Raw genomic sequence first — 19,857 nt, forward strand, 5'->3', positions numbered from 1 at the left:
CATCCTATTTTTCTAACTTAATTGAGGAAAATAAGAACAATCCGAAATTCCTTTTTAATACTGTCGCAAAGCTAACTAAAAAGCAGCATTCCCCAAGAGAGGATGACTTTCACTTTAGCAGTGATAAATTCATGAACTTCTTTGAGGAAAAGATTATGATTATTAGAAAGCAAATTACGGACTCCTCTTTAAACCTGCGTATTCCTCCAAACCTCAGTTGTCCTGAGTCTGCACAACTCTGCCAGGACCTAGGATCAAGAGAGACGCTCAAGTGTTTTAGTACTATATCTCTTGACACAATGATGAAAATAATCATGGCCTCTAAACCTTCAAGCTGCATACTGGACCCTATTCCAACTAAACTACTGAAAGAGCTGCTTCCTGTGCTTGGCCCTCCTATGTTGAACATAATAAACGGCTCTCTATCCACTGGATGTGTACCAAACTCACTAAAAGTGGCAGTAATAAAGCCTCTCTTGAAAAAGCCAAACCTTGACCCAGAAAATATAAAAAACTATCGGCCTATATCGAATCTTCCATTCCTCTCAAAAATTTTAGAGAAGGCTGTTGCGCAGCAACTCACTGCCTTCCTGAAGACAAACAATGTATACGAAATGCTTCAGTCTGGTTTTAGACCCCATCATAGCACTGAGACGGCACTTGTGAAGGTGGTAAATGACATTTTAATGGCATCGGACCGAGGCTCTGCATCTGTCCTCGTGCTCCTAGACCTTAGTGCTGCTTTTGATACCATCGATCACCACATTCTTTTGGAGAGATTGGAAACCCAAATTGGTCTACACGGACATGTTCTGGCCTGGTTTAGATCTTATCTGTCGGAAAGATATCAGTTTGTCTCTGTGAATGGTTTGTCCTCTGACAAATCAACTGTAAATTTCGGTGTTCCTCAAGGTTCCGTTTTAGGACCACTATTGTTTTCACTATATATTTTACCTCTTGGGGATGTTATTCGAAAACATAATGTAAACTTTCACTGCTATGCGGATGACACACAGCTGTACATTTCAATGAAACATGGTGAAGCCCCAAAATTGCCCTCGCTAGAAGCATGTGTTTCAGACATAAGGAAGTGGATGGCTGCAAACTTTCTACTATTAAACTCGGACAAAACAGAGATGCTTGTTCTAGGTCCCAAGAAACAAAGAGATCTTCTGTTGAATCTGACAATTCATCTTAATGGTTGTACAGTCGTCTCAAATAAAACTGTGAAGGACCTCGGCGTTACTCTGGACCCTGATCTCTCTTTTGAAGAACATATCAAGACCATTTCGAGGACAGCTTTTTTCCATCTACGTAACATTGCAAAAATCTGAAACTTTCTGTCCAAAAATGATGCAGAAAAATTAATCCATGCTTTTGTCACTTCTAGGTTAGACTACTGCAATGCTCTATTTTACGGCTACCCGGATAAAGCACTAAATAAACTTCAGTTAGTGCTAAATACGGCTGCTAGAATCCTGACTAGAACCAAAAAATGTGATCATATTACTCCAGTGCTAGCCTCTCTACACTGGCTTCCTGTCAAAGCAAGGGCTGATTTCAAGGTTTTACTGCTAACCTACAAAGCATTACATGGGCTTGCTCCTACCTATCTCTCTGATTTGGTCCTGCCTTACATACCTACACGTACGCTACGGTCACAAGACGCAGGCCTCCTAATTGTCCCTAGAATTTCTAAGCAAACAGCTGGAGGCAGGGCTTTCTCCTATAGAGCTCCATTTTTATGGAACAGTCTGCCTACCCATGTCAGAGACGCAAACTCGGTCTCAACCTTTAAGTCTTTACTGAAGACTCATCTCTTCAGTGGGTCATATGATTGAGTGTAGTCTGGCCCAGGAGTGGGAAGGTGAACGGAAAGGCTCTGGAGCAACGAACCGCCCTTGCTGTCTCTGCCTGGCCGGTTCCCCTCTTTCCACTGGGATTCTCTGCCTCTAACCCTATTACAGGGGCTGAGTCACTGGCTTGCTGGGGCTCTCTCGTGCCGTCCCTGGGGGGGTGCGTCACCTGAGTGGGTTGATTCACTGTTGTGGTCATCCTGTCTGGGTTGGCACCCCCCCCCCCCCCCTTGGGTTGTGCCGTGGCGGAGATCTTTGTGGGCTATACTCAGCCTTGTCTCAGGATGGTAAGTTGGTGGTTGAAGATATCCCTCTAGTGGTGTGGGGGCTGTGCTTTGGCAAAGTGGGTGGGGTTATATCCTTCCTGTTTGGCCCTGTCCGGGGGTGTCCTCGGATGGGGCCACAGTGTCTCCTGACCCCTCCTGTCTCAGCCTCCAGTATTTATGCTGCAGTAGTTTATGTGTCGGGGGGCTGGGGTCAGTTTGTTATATCTGGAGTACTTCTCCTGTCCTATTCGGTGTCCTGTGTGAATCTAAGTGTGCGTTCTCTAATTCTCTCCTTCTCTCTTTCTTTCTCTCTCTCGGAGGACCTGAGCCCTAGGACCATGCCCCAGGACTACCTGACATGATGACCCCTTGCTGTCCCCAGTCCACCTGGCCATGCTGCTGTTCCAGTTTCAACTGACCTGAGCCCTAGGACCATGCCCCAGGACTACCTGACATGATGACTCCTTGCTGTCCCCAGTCCACCTGGCCATGCTGCTGTTCCAGTTTCAACTGACCTGAGCCCTAGGACCATGCCCCAGGACTACCTGACATGATGACTCCTTGCTGTCCCCAGTCCACCTGGCCATGCTGCTGCTCCAGTTTCAACTTCCACCTGACTGTGCTGCTGCTCCAGTTTCAACTGTTCTGCCTTATTATTATTCGACCATGCTGGTCATTTATGAACATTTGAACATCTTGGCCATGTTCTGTTATAATCTCCACCCGGCACAGCCAGAAGAGGACTGGCCACCCCACATAGCCTGGTTCCTCTCTAGGTTTCTTCCTAGGTATTGGCCTTTCTAGGGAGTTTTTCCTAGCCACCGTGCTTCTACACCTGCATTGCTTGCTGTTTGGGGTTTTAGGCTGGGTTTCTGTACAGCACTTTGAGATATCAGCTGATGTACGAAGGGCTATATAAATAAATTTGATTTGATTTGATTTGAACTGATTGCCCACCTCAACAACAGCCCCTTCACATTACACTCCATGCAGTTTGGCTTCAGAGCGAAACACTCCACAGAAATGGCCAACTGCTTTTTTCTGGAAAATGTGAAGTCCAAGATGGACAAAGGGGGGGCTGTTGGGGCTGTGTTTCTGGACCTAAGGAAGGCTTTTGATACTGTTAACCATGAGATTCTCATCACAAAATTGTCCAAGTTCAACTTTTCCCCTGATGCCTTGAGATGGATGAAATCATACCTTGAAGGCAGAACTCAGTGTGTCAGAGTGAGCAATGAGCTGTCACCCACTCGTAGCTATGATGTGGGCGTGCCCCAAGGGTCAATACTGGGGCCCCTCCTGTTCAGCCTGTACATTAATGATCTGCTTTCTGTCTGTACTGGGTCTGAAGTTCAAATGTATGCAGATGATACAGTGATATATGTGCATGCAATGAGCAAACAACAAGCTGCACAAGAACTCACTACTGTAATGGTCCAGGTTACAAAGTGGCTCAGTGACTCGTGTTTGCATCTCAATGTGAAAAAAACTGTTTGCATGTTCTTCACAAAGAGGGCAACAGATGCTACTGAGCCAGATGTCTCTGTGTCAGGGGAGAAGCTCCAGGTGGTATCCGATTTTAAGTACCTTGGCATCATACTTGATTCCAACCTCTCTTTTAAAAAGCATGTGAAAAAGGTAATTCAAATAACCAAATTCAACCTAGCTAATTTCCGATTTATACGAAATTGTTTGACTACAGAGGTAGCAAAACTGTACTTCAAATCTATGATACTCCCCCACTTAACATATTGCTTGACTAGTTGGGCCCAAGCTTGCTGTACAACATTAAAACCTATTCAGTCTGTCTACAAACAGTGTCACATCTAATCAAGGTGGGTGGAATCAGGCGCAGAGAGCAGATAGCGATAATAAAGATTATTCTCCGGTGAACAAAACAAACACGGTCAACCCAAACACACACAGGGTGAAATTATCCAACACAGGATAACAGACTAACCGGAGAATAAGAAACACGATAACACCGACAGACGAAAATGAATGACAAAATAAACAATCCCGCACAAAACAAGGGTGGGACAACCTACATTATATACAGACACTAATTAACTAAACAACACACAGGTGAAACCAATCAGACAAAACCAACAGATACACGAAAAGGGATCGGTAGTGGCTAGTAGGACGGTGATGACGACCGCCGAGCACCGCCTGAACGGGCAGGAGAGCCAACCTCGGCGGAAGTCGTGACAAACAGGCTCTCAAAGTGCTTGATAGGAAGCCCAATAGCCATCATCATTGTCACATCCTTAGAAAGCATGAGCTCTTGAGTTGGGAAAATCTTGTGCAATACACCGACGCATGTCTTGTATTCAAGATCCTTAATGGCCTGGCTCCCCCTCCACTCAATATTTTTGTTAAACAGAAAACCCAGACATATGGCAGCAGATCCACAAGGTCTGCCATGAGAGGTGACTGTATAGTTCCCCTAAGGAAAAGCACCTTTAGTAAATCTGCATTCTCTGTGAGAGCTTCCCATGTCTGGAATACACTGCCATCAGACACACATAACTGCACCACATATCACACTTTCACAAAATGCTTGAAGACATGGCTAAAGGTCAATCAGATTTGTGAACATGGTCCCTAGCTGTGTGTTGCCGCTCTCCATGTTGTCTGTTGTCTGTAGCTTGTGAGGTGTGGAAATACTTTGTTGCTTTTATGAATTTTGTCTTGCTGCTTTTTGTTTTATGTTGCTCTGTCTGTATGCTATGTCTTGCTTGTCCTATGTTGCTATGTCTTGCTTGTTCTATGTTGCTATTGTCTATATTGTAATTGTTTTTAATAACCTGCCCAGGGACTGCGGTTGAAAATTAGCCGGCTGGCTAAAACCGGCACTTTTACTGAAACGTTGATTAATGTGCACTGTCCCTGTAAAAATAAAAATAAACTCAACTCAAAACTCAGACAGATGAAGATTGAAAAAAAAGTGTTATGGGGCAGATGAATCTAAGTTTCATGTGTTCGGATCACAAAGTAGAACATTCGTGAGAGAGAAAAAATGAAAATATGCTGGAGGAGTACTTGACGCCATCTGTCAAGCATGGTGGAGGCAATGTAATGGTTTGGGGGTGCTTTGGTGGTGGTAAAGTGGAATATTTATACAGGGTAAAAGGGATCTTGAAGAAGGAAGGCTATCACTCAGTTTGCAACACCATGCCGTACCCTGTGGACGGCACTTAATTGGAGCCAATTTCCTCCTACAACAGGACAATGACCCAAATCACAGTTCCAAACCATGAACTATTTAGGGAAGAAGCAGTCAGCTGGTGTCCTGTCTATAATGGAGTGGCCAGCACAGTCACCGGATCTCAACCCTATTGAACTGTTGTGGGAGCAGCTTGACTGTATGGTGCGTAAGATGTGCCCATCAAGCCAATCCAACTTGTGGGAGGTGCATCAGTAAGCATGGGGTGAAATCTCTTCAGATTACCCCAACAAATTGACAACCAGAATGCCAAAAGTCTGCAAGGCTGTAATTGCTGCAAATGGAGGATTATTTGCAAAAGTAAAGTTTGAAGGAGACAATTATTATTTCAATTAAAAATCATTATTTATAACCTTGTCAATGTCTTGACTATATTTCTTATTCATGGAAAACAAGGACATTTCTAAGTGACCCAAAACTTTTGAACGGTAGTGTATGTTGAGCACTTGGTGGCTGCTTTTCCGTCACTCCGCGGTCCAACTCATCCCAAACCATCTCAATTGGGTTGAGGTTGGTTGATTGTGGAGACCAGGTCATCTGATGCAGCCCTCCATCACTCTCCTTCTTGGTCAAATAGCCCTTACACGGCCTGGAGGTGTGTTGGGTCATTGCCCTTTTGAAAAACAAAGCGCAAACCAGATGGGATTGTGTATCGCTGCAGAATGATGTGGTAGCCATGCTGGTTAAGTGTGCCTTGAATTCTAAATAAATTACAGACGGTGTCATCTTCAAAGCATCCCCACACCATCACACCTCACGGTGGGAACCACACATGTGGAGATCATCCATTCACCCACTCTGCATCTCACAAAGATACGGCAGTTGGAACCAAAAATCTCAGATTTGGACTCATCAGACCAAAGGACAGATTGCCACTGGTCTAATGTCCATTGCTGATGTTTCTTGGCCAAAGCAAGCCACTTCTTCTTGTTGGAGTCCTTTAGTAGTGGTTTCTTTGCAGCAATTTGACCCTGAAGGCCTGATTCACACAGCCTCCTCTGAACAGTTGATGTTGAGATGTGTCTGTTACTTGAACTACGTGAAGCATTTATTTGTGCTGCAATTTCTGAGGCTGGTAATGAATGTGTATCCTTTGCAGCAGAGGTAACTCGGGGTCTTCCTTTCCTGTGGCGGTCCTCATGAGAGCCAGTTTCATCATAGTGCTTGATGGTTTGCAACTGCACTTGAAGAAAGTTCTTAATCTTCTGGATTGACTGATCTTCGTGTCTTACTGTAATGATGGACTGTCGTTTCTCTTTGCTCATTCGAGCTGTTCTTGACATAATATGGACTTGGTCTTTTACCAAATAGGGCTATCTTCTGTATACCACCCCTACCTTGTCACAACACAACCTATTGGCTCAAACGCATTAAGAAGGAAAGAAACTCCTCAAATTAACTGTTAACAAGGCACACCTGTTAATTAAAATGCATTCCAGGTGACTATCTCATGAAGCTGGTTGAGAGAATGCCAAGAGTGTGCAAAGCTGTCATCAAGGCAAAGGGTGACTGCTTTGAAGAATCTCAAATATATATTTTTTATTTTATTTGTTGAACAGTTTTATGGTTACTACATGATTCCACGTGTTATTTCATAGTGTTGATGTCTTCACTATTATTCTACAATGTAGAAAATAGTCAAAATAAATAAAAACCCTTGAATGAGTAGGTGTGTCCAAACTTTGAATGGTACTGTATGTGCAGTTGAAATTTGGCCATAGAATCAATATCTATTTTCACCTTTCATTCAGCACGTAAAATGCACCTGATTTCAACATCCGTAAAATATGTATTTCCAAACTCCACAAAATAAAAAATGTCAGATGTCCAGAAAATGAGTATTTTCAACATCCGGAAAATACGTATTTTCTAAGTCTGTAAAATACGTATTTTCTACGTCCGTAAAATACGTATTTTCACATCCAGAATATATGTATTTATAACGTCCACAAAATACGTATTTGCGATGTTTAGAAAAGGCTTATTTTCGACATCTGGAACATATGTATTTGTTACGTCTGGAAAATACGCCTTTCACTTTTCATTCTGCACCTAAAATGCACCTGACGTCGACATCTGGAAAATACATCTAAGACATATTTTCAACATATTTTGCTTACTGGGAAAATTGCTTCGTGGAGTTTAGTTTAGTCAGCTAGGGGGTATATTGCTTTTTGACATTGACTCTCTTCCTTCATGGGTTGATCTGAAACTGAACAGGACAGGTAAAACAACTTCCTTTAAGAATACATCATATTTATTTCACTTATCAAATGTTTTCCGATCAGAGCAGATGAAGGAGAGGACCTAAAAGGAGGAATCCACGAGGCTATTGAGATGAATCCCAAATATCAACGGTTTTCTTCCTCTCTGATTGGATTCCAGTCATCTTTAGGCTGCCCGAGCTCGCTTTCGATATGACAAGAGGGGGTTCGAGTTAACGGAGGGGAGGGGTCTGAGGGTGGAGTAAAGAAAAATACAAAGACAATCCTCACCAAACGCCATCTTGAAACTGTGGCACAGAAGAGGGAAACGTTGAGGATACTGCACGCATGGGAAAATGCTGTACTGCCGTGCTTGTCTTGGATACGCTCATGACTTGACAGCAGCCGTGTTGACAAAACGAATTAACTGTTGATCTCATGTGTATTTCCCAACGACGTTTCTGATTAAATCTTGGTTGTTCCAAAGCTGCAATTGGATACGATTTTTACAGACACTGGTTGCCAGCTTTTACCGTATGCATAACTAGCTCGCAAAAGTCAACGGACAGAACACGTTGCAATCCATTGGGAAGGGAAAATGCAATGTCTCTGTTTGGAATCGGATTATGCGCTAGCATAACGTTAACGTTACATTTTGGAAGGTGAAGACAGCGTTGTGAGGACCAAGAAATGAGATGTATCAAATATAACGTTAGTCCACTACATGTGGTGTATTGAAACGTCTTTAGCTAACGTTAGATAATTTACGATAACTAGACAACTAAGTAATTTAAACTACCTGACGCTAGCTAACGTACACATTTTTAAGATTCAGGGTTAATTAGCTATGTTCCATGGTATTGTTGCTAAATTTACCTAGTTTAGTCTTATTAGGTCAAATAACAATGTTGAACAATTGGAAATCGTTAGTAATATTGCTAGCTACTAGTAGTACTGTAACATGCTAACTAACGTTTAGATGGGTCGTTAGACCAACCTGCCACAAGTCAGTCAATAGCTATGGTTTTTTAACCCTTTTTTAGTCTAGCTAGCTACACAAGTATCACTTCTTCCATATTTGTGGGCATAATTCGTCAGGACCTTCAACTGTGTAACGTAGTAGCTGGCCAGTGGATCTTTTGGAGTGGGTCTTCTCAACAAACACCTGTCAGCTGGAAAGTCAGTGTCAATACCACAACATGTTGTTGACAATACTAGCTTGCAAAATAGCTGGCTAGTTACGTTAGTCTTTTATTTTTTAGCTTTTTGCACAGACCTTCATAACACACAGTGGAGGAGCAAACCTTTGCAGCTGTGTGTTGTGTTTATTTCCCGGAAATAAAAAGGATTTCAATTGGATTGAAAATGGGAGCCGCTAGCGAGCTGGCGTTTGCTGTTTTTCTCATCTCGTTGTCCTCAGGTGGGTGGATATCTGTTGGTAAAATAACTGGCTTCTCTATGTATGGTTGTGTTAGAAATACTGTACACAGTCGATGATAAAATGCGCCTTGGCCTTTGACAGTGACACTTGCCTCGTTTTAAAGTTTATTACACTTTGCTTGAACAGAGAGACAAACAAATGGGATTTCTCACTAACAAGTATGCGGACACCTGTAATGTAGAAAGGCAATTTGTTGCATGGCAAACAGGCTGTGCAACAGCGGTAGTAGTGATTGAATAGTTTAATGCACTTGGGTGTCTTCTCAGTCAGGGCCAAGTATAAGTGGGAAGGTATCTGTTGATTGATGATGTAAGAGGAATCACTGTGTGTGGATATACCTGGAATATTCCTTTTCCTCCGTGTGTGCAGCATTACATTTCCAGTGCACCAAGACCACTGAAAAAAAAACATGAAGAAGCATCCATGGAACTAGCCGTAAACCACATACGAGGCATTCTTACCAATTTGTGGAGTGTTAGGGGTCAAATTGAAACTTTGGTTATTGTGTTATACTTTGTATTATATGTCATATAGAAGCTTCTCAGGAAAACACAACACTTTATTTCATGAGGACAGGACTTATCGTTGCTGAGATCTTATTTTCAAGTGATCGGAAAAGGTCGAACGTTTGTGGACTGGTCAATGTTAATCCCTAGTCAATAATGGCACTAAATCGCCTGTCTGGATCCTTAAATTCAACATGTTTTTTTCCCAATAAAATAGGGTGGTCATATTGTTATGACATTTTTAGGGCTGGTGTAGAACAGAGATGATTCAAGTAAATTGTATTAAATGCAATATTATGCAAATGAGGCAGCACGGCGTACATAATTACAGTAACATAAGACCAATCATTTAAGGTAGGTTTGTCATATTAACAAATGATCATGCTTTATGCAAAACTGAGATCGTGTAACAATATGAACCAATTTATGGCATTAGAATGCAACTTTTTATACTACTTTATGCAAGGTATATACGTAACATGCTAATTAGTATGTACAGAATGTTAAGCTCATTCATTTAAAGTAAAATGGTCATATTGTTAACATATATTGATGTTTTATGCAGAACTGGGAGGTTGTAACAATTTAATATAGCAATACCATATATATATATATATATAATATTTTAATTGGGAATTGTAAAGTTACATTCACTTAAATGTTTTTTATTTTTTATGCTTCTGCTCTTACACCTTTTTAAGCTAGACACATCAAACGAACTTTAAAAATGATTACGTGGGTGCATGTGTGTGCATATTTAATGGTAGCAGTCAAATGTTTGGACACACCTACTCATTCAAGGGTTTTTCTTTATTTTTACTATTTACTAAGAAATCAAGCTATGAAATAACACATGGAGTCATGTAGTAATCAAAAAAGTGTTAAACAAATCAAAATATATTTTATATTTGAGATTCATCAAAGCAGCCACCCTTTGCCTTGATGACAGCTTTACACACTCTTGGCATTCTCACAACCAGCTTCATGAGGTAGTCACCTGGAATGCATTTCAATTAACAGGTGTGCCTTGTTAAATTGTGGAATTTCTTTCCTTCTTAATGTGTTTGAGCCAATCAGTTGTGTTGTGACAAGGTAGGGGTGGTATACAGAAGATAGCCCTATTTGGTAGAAGACCAAGTCCATATTATGTTAAGAATAACTGAAATAAGCAAAGAGAAACGTCAGTCTATCATTACTTTAAAACATGGTCAGTCAATCTGGAAAATTTCGAACTTTTAGAGTTTCTTCAATTGCAGTCAGAAAAACCATGATGAAACTATGATGAAACTGGCTCTCATGAGGACCGCCACAGGAAAGAAAGATGCAGAGTTACCTCTGCTGCAAGGGATAAGTTCATTAGAGTTACCAGCCTCAGAAATTACAGCCCAAATAAATGTTTCACAGAGTTAAAGTAACAGACACATCTCAACATCAACTGTTCAGAGGAGACTGCGTGAATCAGGCCTTTGTGGTTGGAATTGCTGCAACAAAAAAACGGTACCTCCTGTATATAGCCTCGCTGCTGTTATTTTACTACTGCCCTTTAATTGTTTATAAATTTTTTATTTCTTATCTATTTTTTACCTAACACTTATTTTTCTTAACTGCGTTGTTGGTTAAGGGCTTATAAGTAAGCATTTCACTAATGCATTTCACCTGTTGTATTCAGCGCATGTGACAAATAACATTTGATTTGGTTTAAATTTGTTTAACACTTTTTTTTTTGTTACTACATGATTCCATATGTGTTATTTAATAGTTGTGATGTCTTCACTATTATTCTACAATCTAGAAAATAGTATAAAAAAAATAATAATAAAGAAAAACCCTTGAATGAGTAGGTGTGTCCAATCTATTGACTGGTACTCTATGCATGTATTTATAAAACCTGAATGTTTTATTTCATATTATGAGGCATGTCTTACTTTTCTTCAAAGCTAGGCCTATTGCAAATTTAAATAGGCAAAATCTGACAATGGAAACTGGGAGGCAATTATTTTATAAAGACTTCACACGAGTTTCAAGTTTGAGGAAGCTTACAATTTATCCAACCAATCATTGCCTACATCTTCACCACACACCCCTCTTCTTCTTGTCGCAACATTTCAAAGCTGCAATATGTAACAATTTTTTGGCTACCTGACCAAATTCACATAGCGATGTAAATATAATAGATATGTCATTCTCATTGAAAGCAAGTCTAAGAAGCGATAGATCTGTTCTATGTGCACTATTTCTATGCTTCCTGTTTATTTTTGTTGCATCTTTTAACTTTTTGTACACCAGCTGCAAATACAATATTTTTGGTTATTGAAAAGACATTTCACAGCTTAGTGCACCTTTTTAAAATTATACTCAAGTCACATTTTCACACATATTTTTGATGCTTGTCACTGACAGCCGCAACTCAATAATCAGCTAGGCCTATTGCCACGCACGCTGCCCTAATTGCGGACTTCCCAAATAAGTATAGGCCTACGAGCTTGTGATTTGAGACAATACACCGTTTTTGAAGCTAATGCTTCTCGATTCCTGTGCGGCTAAGTCATGCTTTCTGGTAAAGTATTTTGAATAATATTATTTATTTTTGCATATTTATTTCATATAAACAGGCCAAAGGCACAATCCTAGTCATATTAGCAACCCATCCTAATTATTGCATCTTTAGATTCACTGTTTTTGTAAATTTCTAGCAGATATTTTAATCTCTGTCACATGGAAGCGTCATCAGGTGCGCTGTTTAGAATGGTGTTTTCCCGCAGATTGAATTTTGGCAAATGTTTCAAAATGTTTTATTGGCTGTTTATTACATGAGTTGCATGTTCTGTTAAGATGCGTTACCAGAATTTAAATGCGATTTCTGTCATTCTGAGCACCGTGGGTGGACGCCCTAATTAACTGACTTGCCTAGTTAAATAAAGGTTAAATCCATTTTTTAAAAATGGGTTATGCACCCAATGGCCGGTTAATTTAAATCTCCCCGGGTCACGTTGTTCGGCGCCACGTTTTCCTAACCGAAACCCTGATACAGCCACTGCAGAGCAGCGCTGCCTATTGCACAGAGCGTTACCTAAGCGAACGGCGTCAAGCCAACATACTCCCTCATACAGCTAGCTAGCATCTTGTCTTGAGAACAGGTGGCAACATGTGAATTTTGACTTATCTCTGACACCCCATACACCAAAATGTAGATACAAAAGCTGTACTTTGTAACCTGTTTTTTAGTGTCTTTTGAAAACATCTGAATGACCGAAGCGAAAAAACAACATATAACCTTATATTTCACGTCCAAGGACGTCTGTTGACCGTAAAACACCCTCAGAACGTTCCCATACTTGTTGGCAATACAATGTCACATTAATCTTACTCTGGAAGAGTGAGTAATACCTAATGGCAAAGAACAAATATGAGCACAGGGGTTTCATGAAGGCTGTCCCACAGATTTGACCGTTTTCACCAAGGCACTTTACATTTGGGCTCATCGCGTAAATAAAACGTATATTATTGTGATTTTTATATATTATGGGTAACTTCCACGTTCATGTTTTCAAATGATTGTATGTATTTTAACGACCAAATTTAGTGAAAGTGCATTTGATTACGCATAGCGCCCGTTGTTTGTCCTATCACCTAACACCCTCCATTTTGCCAGCTGAGTACCCACTGTCAATATATGGTATCTTAGATGGGAAATACCACCCTGACCTGTACTGTTTTGTCATACTGTGGCATCACATAACCTCAAGGCCTATACTGGAAATGCAAAATAAATCCATAAATGAGAAAAGGTGCCATACCGATCTTAATGTAAAGTTATTTTAAGTTGGTCCTCATTCCATTGGCGTCTATATGTTTTTGTCTGGTGGTGGTGGGCCTCGTGCATCTTTGTCTCATTTAATGAAAACTACAATTTGCTGACTTGAGACTATATGGAATTAAATGCAGAATCCTCATTGCGGAGCAAGCTGCCTAGATAATCCTGTATGCTGTCTGCTTTTGAAAGCTTGCTGCTGCCCTTATAGTTGGTCGGTCAAGCAGTGTTTCCCCTATATTCATTTAGCAGCTGAGACTCGCTTTTTAAAGGGATCGTCATTGGCTCAATGACTGGAAGTCTATGCGAACAGCTACCCCTGCTACCTTTGCCACCACTGCTGAGAAAAATCCTAGGGGAAAACACTGTCAAGGTTATATTTTCAAGGTTTGATGACATATAAAAGTACGAACTATTCTGGCCAACTTACACATTTACATTGTGTCATCTACATCTTTCGTTCTGTGTTAAACCTGAATATCTGTCTCTGAACGTGGGCGTCTGTATACTGAAGTGAGTAGGAATTATGAGGACAGTAGATATGCATACCCTAGACCCTGAAGAAAGTACTGCGGTGTGACGCTCAATAAAGAATGCAAACGGTGTAGCCTCAAACAGTCCTTTGATTCTGATTTGGGACAAAGGCCCATGTAGAGGTTGATCCTCTTTAAAACAAGGCTAAAGAGGTTAGGCTACACAGCCATATGCTGGGGGTAAAGTAGCTCTAGCCGCTTAAACCCTCAGCTCAAAATGTGTAATGACTTATGTTGGCTTCACCAAAGCCAAGCAACAGCACTATAATTGAATCGCACTCATCTTGACATGTCATGTACAGTAATACAGACATGCTCTGCTGGGCTGTAGATTTGTTACTAAAACTGAAACCAAACTCCGGTCTGACTGACTGAAGTGGTTGAGGTTTGGTGTCCTCGGTGTGGAATAATAAGCCGCTCAAATGCTGTCGCTCGCCTGCCCATGGCCCATTCCTTTCCAGGCTTTGGATCCGGTTCAGGTTACCTGCTGCCTCGCTCTCTAGAGTCTGGACTTGGGTTCAAATAGTATTTGAAATCACTCAAGCCTAAGCTTGCCTGGTGCATCAGTGCCAATGGAATAGTCCCCTAAGTGCAAACGCCACTCCATTTCATATACGCCAGGCAGGCTCAAGAGGCCAAATACTATTTGAACCCAGGTCTGCTAGCGTCCCTCGGAGTCACCAGTCTCCAGGGAACCCTGGAGGCCCCAGAGCGGAGCCCAGGCATTCCTCACCGTGTCAGTTAGTGAAAAAGAGCATGCTCCCACCCCCTCCAGGGCTCATGTTGACACTGTCAACTACCAGCAACCCAAACCAGACTAGAGAAATGATGAAGCCAGACAGATGTAGCAGGCCCTTCCCCTCACAGGCTCCATTAGGTTCAGGATGGATGGCACAGCTGGAGAACATCTCCTTAGTTTTGGCTAGCTAAGTTTTTGAGAAGCAAGGGGAGTATTCACATGTCCAAAAATGTTGAACTCGTTCCAAACTTTTACAATTTGTTATTTGGGTTAAACTCTTTCTCTCATCTGCAATATTTTGGTCGCTCACAGTTTAAGGAGCTGCTGGAGTTGACTGGCACTGTGTTCCAGTTTCCTTCTTGTGTCCTTCCTGAATAATTAGGGCCCTATAAAATCTGTGATGCGGACAGAATGACGGAATCCAGACATTAAAACTGAATTCAACAATATTCCAAAATGTATTGAATTTAGTAGGAAAACCACCAAGCCGAGATCTACCGCTTAGAATTTTCTTTTAACATGACTTAAGAAATTAAAAACAGTAATGTATCAATGAGGTTTGTGCAGTAATCTAGACTATAAACTATACATTATCACTGCATATTGGCTTTGCTTGAACTGTCCTGCCAATGCATTGTTGTTCGGGCCATTTTTGAAAATTATATTTGAGGTAGGCTATATTTGAAACACAGCTGAGTGAGCATACATTTGAAATAATTTGCTTTTTTATTTTACTGGGCTGATGGTGCCTGCATCTGATGGTCATTCATTCTCAGCAGAGGTGGAGAGCCGCAGACTGAGTGTCCGCCTCTCAACATCCCTCCGCTCTCCCTTTCCTCTTTCCTCTCCTTTCCTCTCCCTGACCAAAAAGGGGCACCGTCTTCCAGATATGAACAGAGAAAGTGAAATATCCCTTGATATTAACAAATACCCAAGCCGCTAATAATAATAACAACAACGCAAGCCTATAGATGCTCATTCATTACTGCTGCAGTGCTTGTTGTAGCACAGAGTGGAAATAGGAAGAACGTGCTTTTTATGGCTTTTAAAAGTGTTGAAATCAAAGTGTTGACAGTGCTGAGTAGCAACTTAAACATGAACTCATAAAAACAGCATCTCTTTGCTGTATTCGTTGACAGTCTCTGCAGTTATAGTTTTAAACCTTTTGAAATCTCACAATATCAACTTTGCTGTAGCTTTCTTTTTATGCCTGCTACGTTACTGCAGACACGATCATCTGAGCCATCCGATTGGCCAGTGGTAGGCCTATAGTGCACATGATTTTCTCTCTGGGCCTGCCGGGAAGGCAAAGTTTTTGTGCCTTCAGACACATGAAATGGTTCAAAATGGCAACAGTTTGCCTACCTGGCACGCAGGGCATCTGAATCGGGTGTATCTACCGCCAGCAGCCTGAGACTAATACAAAAAAATAGGAACACAAGGATTTATGTTTTTTTACAAAAAAGTTCTGGTGATCGTCTAGGAATGGCTTGGAGATTGACCAGTCGATCATTAGGCCCTAATCTATGGATTTCACGACTGGGCAGGGGCGCAGCCATTGGTGGGCCTGGGAGGGCATAGATCCACACACTTGGGAGCAAGGCACACCCTCTGGGGAGCCAGGTCCAGCCAGTCGGCATGAATTTTTTTTTCTCCCACAAAACAGCTTAATTACAGGCAGAAACACTCCTCAGTTTCATCAGCTGTCCGGGTGGCTGGTCTCAGACGATCCTGCAGGTGAAGAAGTCTGACTTGGAGGTCCTTGGGTCGCGTGGTTACACGTGGTCTGTGGTTGTGAGGTCGGTTGGACGTACGGCCAAGTTCTCTAAAGCGACATTGGAGGCGGCTTACAGAAATTAACATTCGATTCCCTATCAACAGCTCTGGTGGACATTCCTGCAGTCAGCATGCCAATTTACACGCTCCCTCAACTTGACAACTGTGGCATTGTGTTGTGTAACAAACTGCATATTTAAAGTGGCCTTTTATTGTCCCCAGCACAAGGTGCACCTGTGTAATGATCATGCTGTTTAATCAGCTTCTTGGTATGCCACACCTGTCAGGTGGATGGATTATCTTCGCAAAGGAGAAATGCTCACTAGCAGGGATGTAAACTAATTTGTGCACAAAAATTGAGAGAAATAAGCTTTTTGTACGTATGGAACATTTCTGGGATCTTTTATTTCAGCTCATGAAACATGGGACCACCACTTTGTTGCATTTATATTTTTGTTCAGTATGGAACCGTCTTGAAAGGGAAAGATGCACTTCCCATATTCTGTCAATTGGAGGAGTTACACCCACTTAGTGGCAAGAAAAAATATGTGAACCCTTTGGAATTACTTGGATTTCTGCATAAATTGGTCATCAAATTTGATCTGAATTTATCTAAGTCGCAACAATAGACACATATAGTGTGCTTAAACAAATAACACACTTTTTTTCCCTTCTATATATTAAATGCAACATTTAAACATTCACATTGTAGGTTGGGAAAAGTATGTGAACCCCTAGGCTAATGACTTCTCCAAAAACTAATTGGAGTCAGCAAACCTGGAGTCCAGTCAATGAGACAAGATTGGAGATGTTGATTAGAGCTGCCTTGTCCTATAAAAAAAACCTCACAAAATTTGAGTTTGCTATTCACAAGAAACATTGCCTGATGTGAACCATGCCTCGAACAAAAGAGATCTCTGAAGACCGTCAGATTAAGAACTGTTGACTTGCATAAAGCTGGAAAGGGTTACAAAAGTATCTCTAAAAGCCTTCAGTCCACGGTAAGACATATTGTCTCTACATGGAGGAAGTTCAGCACTGTTGCTACTCTCCCTAGGAGTGGCCGTCCTGCAAAGATGACTGCAAGAGCACAGCGCAGAATGCTCAATGAGGTTAAGAAGAATCTTAGAGTGTCAGCTAAAGACTTAAAGAAATCTCTGGAACATGCTAACATCTCTGTTGACATATGATGATATGTAGAACACCAAACAAGAATGGTGGTCATGGGAAGAAGCCACTGCTGTCCAAAAAAAACTGCATGTCGGAAGTTTGCGAAAGTGCACCTGGATGTTCCACAGCGCTTCTAGCAAAATATTCTGTGGACAGATGAAACTTCAGTTAAACTGCAAAATGACAACTCATCAAGACGTTTTGCAGGAGAATGTAAGGCGATCTATCCTCTAATTGAAGCTCAACAGAAGTTGGGTGATGCAACAGGACAGCGACCCAAAACACAGAAGAAAATACGCCTTCTGAATTGAGATGCTGTGGCATGACCTCAAGAGAGCAGTTCACACCAGGCATCCCAAGAATATTGCTCAACTGAAACAGTCTTGTAAAGAGGAATGGTCCAAAATTCCTCCTGACCATTATGCAGATCTGATCCTCAACTACAGAAAACGTTTGCTTGAGGTTATTGCTGCCAAAGGAGGTTCAACCAGTTATTAAATCCAAGGGTTCATATAATTGTATAATTGTTGTGTTCAATAAAGACATGAAAACGTATAGTTGTTTGTTATTAATTTAAGCAGACTGTTTGTGACCTAGATGAAGATCAGATCACATTTTTATGACTAATTTATGCAGAAATCCAGATATTTACAAAAGGTTCCCATACTTTTTCTTGCCACTGTATGTAATGTACACAAAGGTATGATGTGTATGGTAAGACGTGTGCATAATTAGGCTGAGGTTACCATTAGTAAACCATGCGTTTCACTTTCAGCCCACTGCAATTTTCTCAGCGCTCAGGACTCGGGAGGCCTAAAGTAAAAAGGGCTTAGTCCTAAGTGTAATTAATGTGTCCTGCAGATGTTGCCTTATGCTTCACAGGATTGCAGTAGTCTAGACAGACTGGCTGCTCAGCGTACGGGCCTTGCTTAGATCCAGGCTGATTAAAACGGGTTGTTCTACATTTATCATGTTCTTGTTTCAAGTCTCTCAAGACTCTTTCTTTCCCCCTGCTCTTTTTTGCTCCCGATAAGCTTTTTCATGCTTTGCTGTTATCAGTTTTTTTTCTTCTTCTTCTCCCTCCCACTGACTCAGCCCCCAAAGCACAAAGGGAAGTCTGTTTTTAGGTAGATGGGTTATATGTGTCTGCTGCTTGTTGAACGGACGGGTTGATTTGCTTCCAGTAGGCTAATGCACACTAAGTGGTTAGAGGGGGACCAATTACTAATAATCATGGCCTATTTAAATACCTATTTGAAAATGTAGGCTTTTCCTGTAGAACGTGAGCACTGTGCAGGGAGGTATTTTCGAGCCCTGTGGATGAAAGAAGTGACAAGAGTACAATAGAGATGCTGGGGAAGACCTTTTTATCAACTAGGCCCGAAATGGTCCTCTCGGCTAAATAGTCGTAGCTATAGGTGGTTGTGCGCAGTCATTTGCTTTTACGTGGTTGAATTGCTCTGAAGATAAGCATGGAATTTTACCCTTTCCCTTCTGGTCATAAATTATTCTTACCACAATTTTCCTCAAGATAATTCCAGACAATTTAGCTAGCTGGGGTTAGTGCCCTTACCCCAACCCCCTGCCCCTACACCCAACACTGCTGAGGATAATTAGCTGTTTAAAATTGTATTTCCTTCCTGTAGAATAAACTGTGAGAATGTACACTATGCACAGAGCTGGCTGTAGCCTATTAGGCTGGCGCAGGGCTCTGGAATATTGGTGCCTGTACAGTAGACTAGTTCATTGGGTGCCCTGAATGCTGTAGCCTTGGCCATAAGCAAAGCAACTGGCCATCAGCAGTATAATTGAAGTGGAGACTGATAGGCTGTCGGACATTCCAGCAAGGATTAAGGGGATTGGATGCTGTTGCTGAGTTTGCTGGTTTTACTGGCCGGTATGGAAAGACTGCAGGCTTTGTGACTGGGTCTGGCTAGTGACTAACCGCTTCAGTGTGCTTTGTTTGAAGTCCGTATCAACTTATCATGAATAGAGAAATGATTTATATTGAATAACCAATAAGGATACATGAGCCATTTCCAAGTATTGTTAGTTGCTTCTTAACAGTCACTAGAGATGCTGCTCGACATTTTGGCCATAAGTGGCTGATTCCAAGGGTCCAGCGTCCCTCACCCTGTCACAGTAAAGTGATTACACCAGGCAGGCAGAGTGGAGAGCAATATTCCTCCTCGATGGGCTACAGTGGCACTTCTACTGTATATTATGTAACTGTAACCCAATCCCTGGAAACCAGCCGCATAGGGGCCGCGTGTGTGTGTGTGTGTGTGTGTGTGTGTGTGTGTGTGTGTGTGTGTGTGTGTGTGTT

At 41.6% G+C, this 19,857-nt stretch overlaps 1 protein-coding gene across 3 annotated transcripts in view; it reads left to right on the forward strand.

Moving 5' to 3' along the window:
* The first annotated feature begins 7,856 nt into the window (after window positions 1-7,856).
* The window catches only part of LOC109890681 (activin receptor type-2A), a 35,188-nt gene continuing 23,187 nt past the window's right edge, over window positions 7,857-19,857 (forward strand). The window contains exon 1 of one of the 3 annotated variants that reach the window (XM_020482651.2): window positions 7,857-8,975. In XM_020482651.2, coding sequence (XP_020338240.1) covers window positions 8,921-8,975 — 55 coding nt within the window. In that variant the 5' untranslated portion in view covers window positions 7,857-8,920. Of the gene's footprint in view, window positions 8,976-11,905; window positions 12,060-19,857 lie in introns of those variants that run through there. The other 2 variants (XM_020482653.2, XM_031824519.1) reach the window with 2 other exon arrangements.

The sequence above is a fragment of the Oncorhynchus kisutch genome, linkage group LG5 (genome assembly GCF_002021735.2).
Source record: "Oncorhynchus kisutch isolate 150728-3 linkage group LG5, Okis_V2, whole genome shotgun sequence".
Lineage (NCBI taxonomy): Eukaryota > Metazoa > Chordata > Actinopteri > Salmoniformes > Salmonidae > Oncorhynchus > Oncorhynchus kisutch.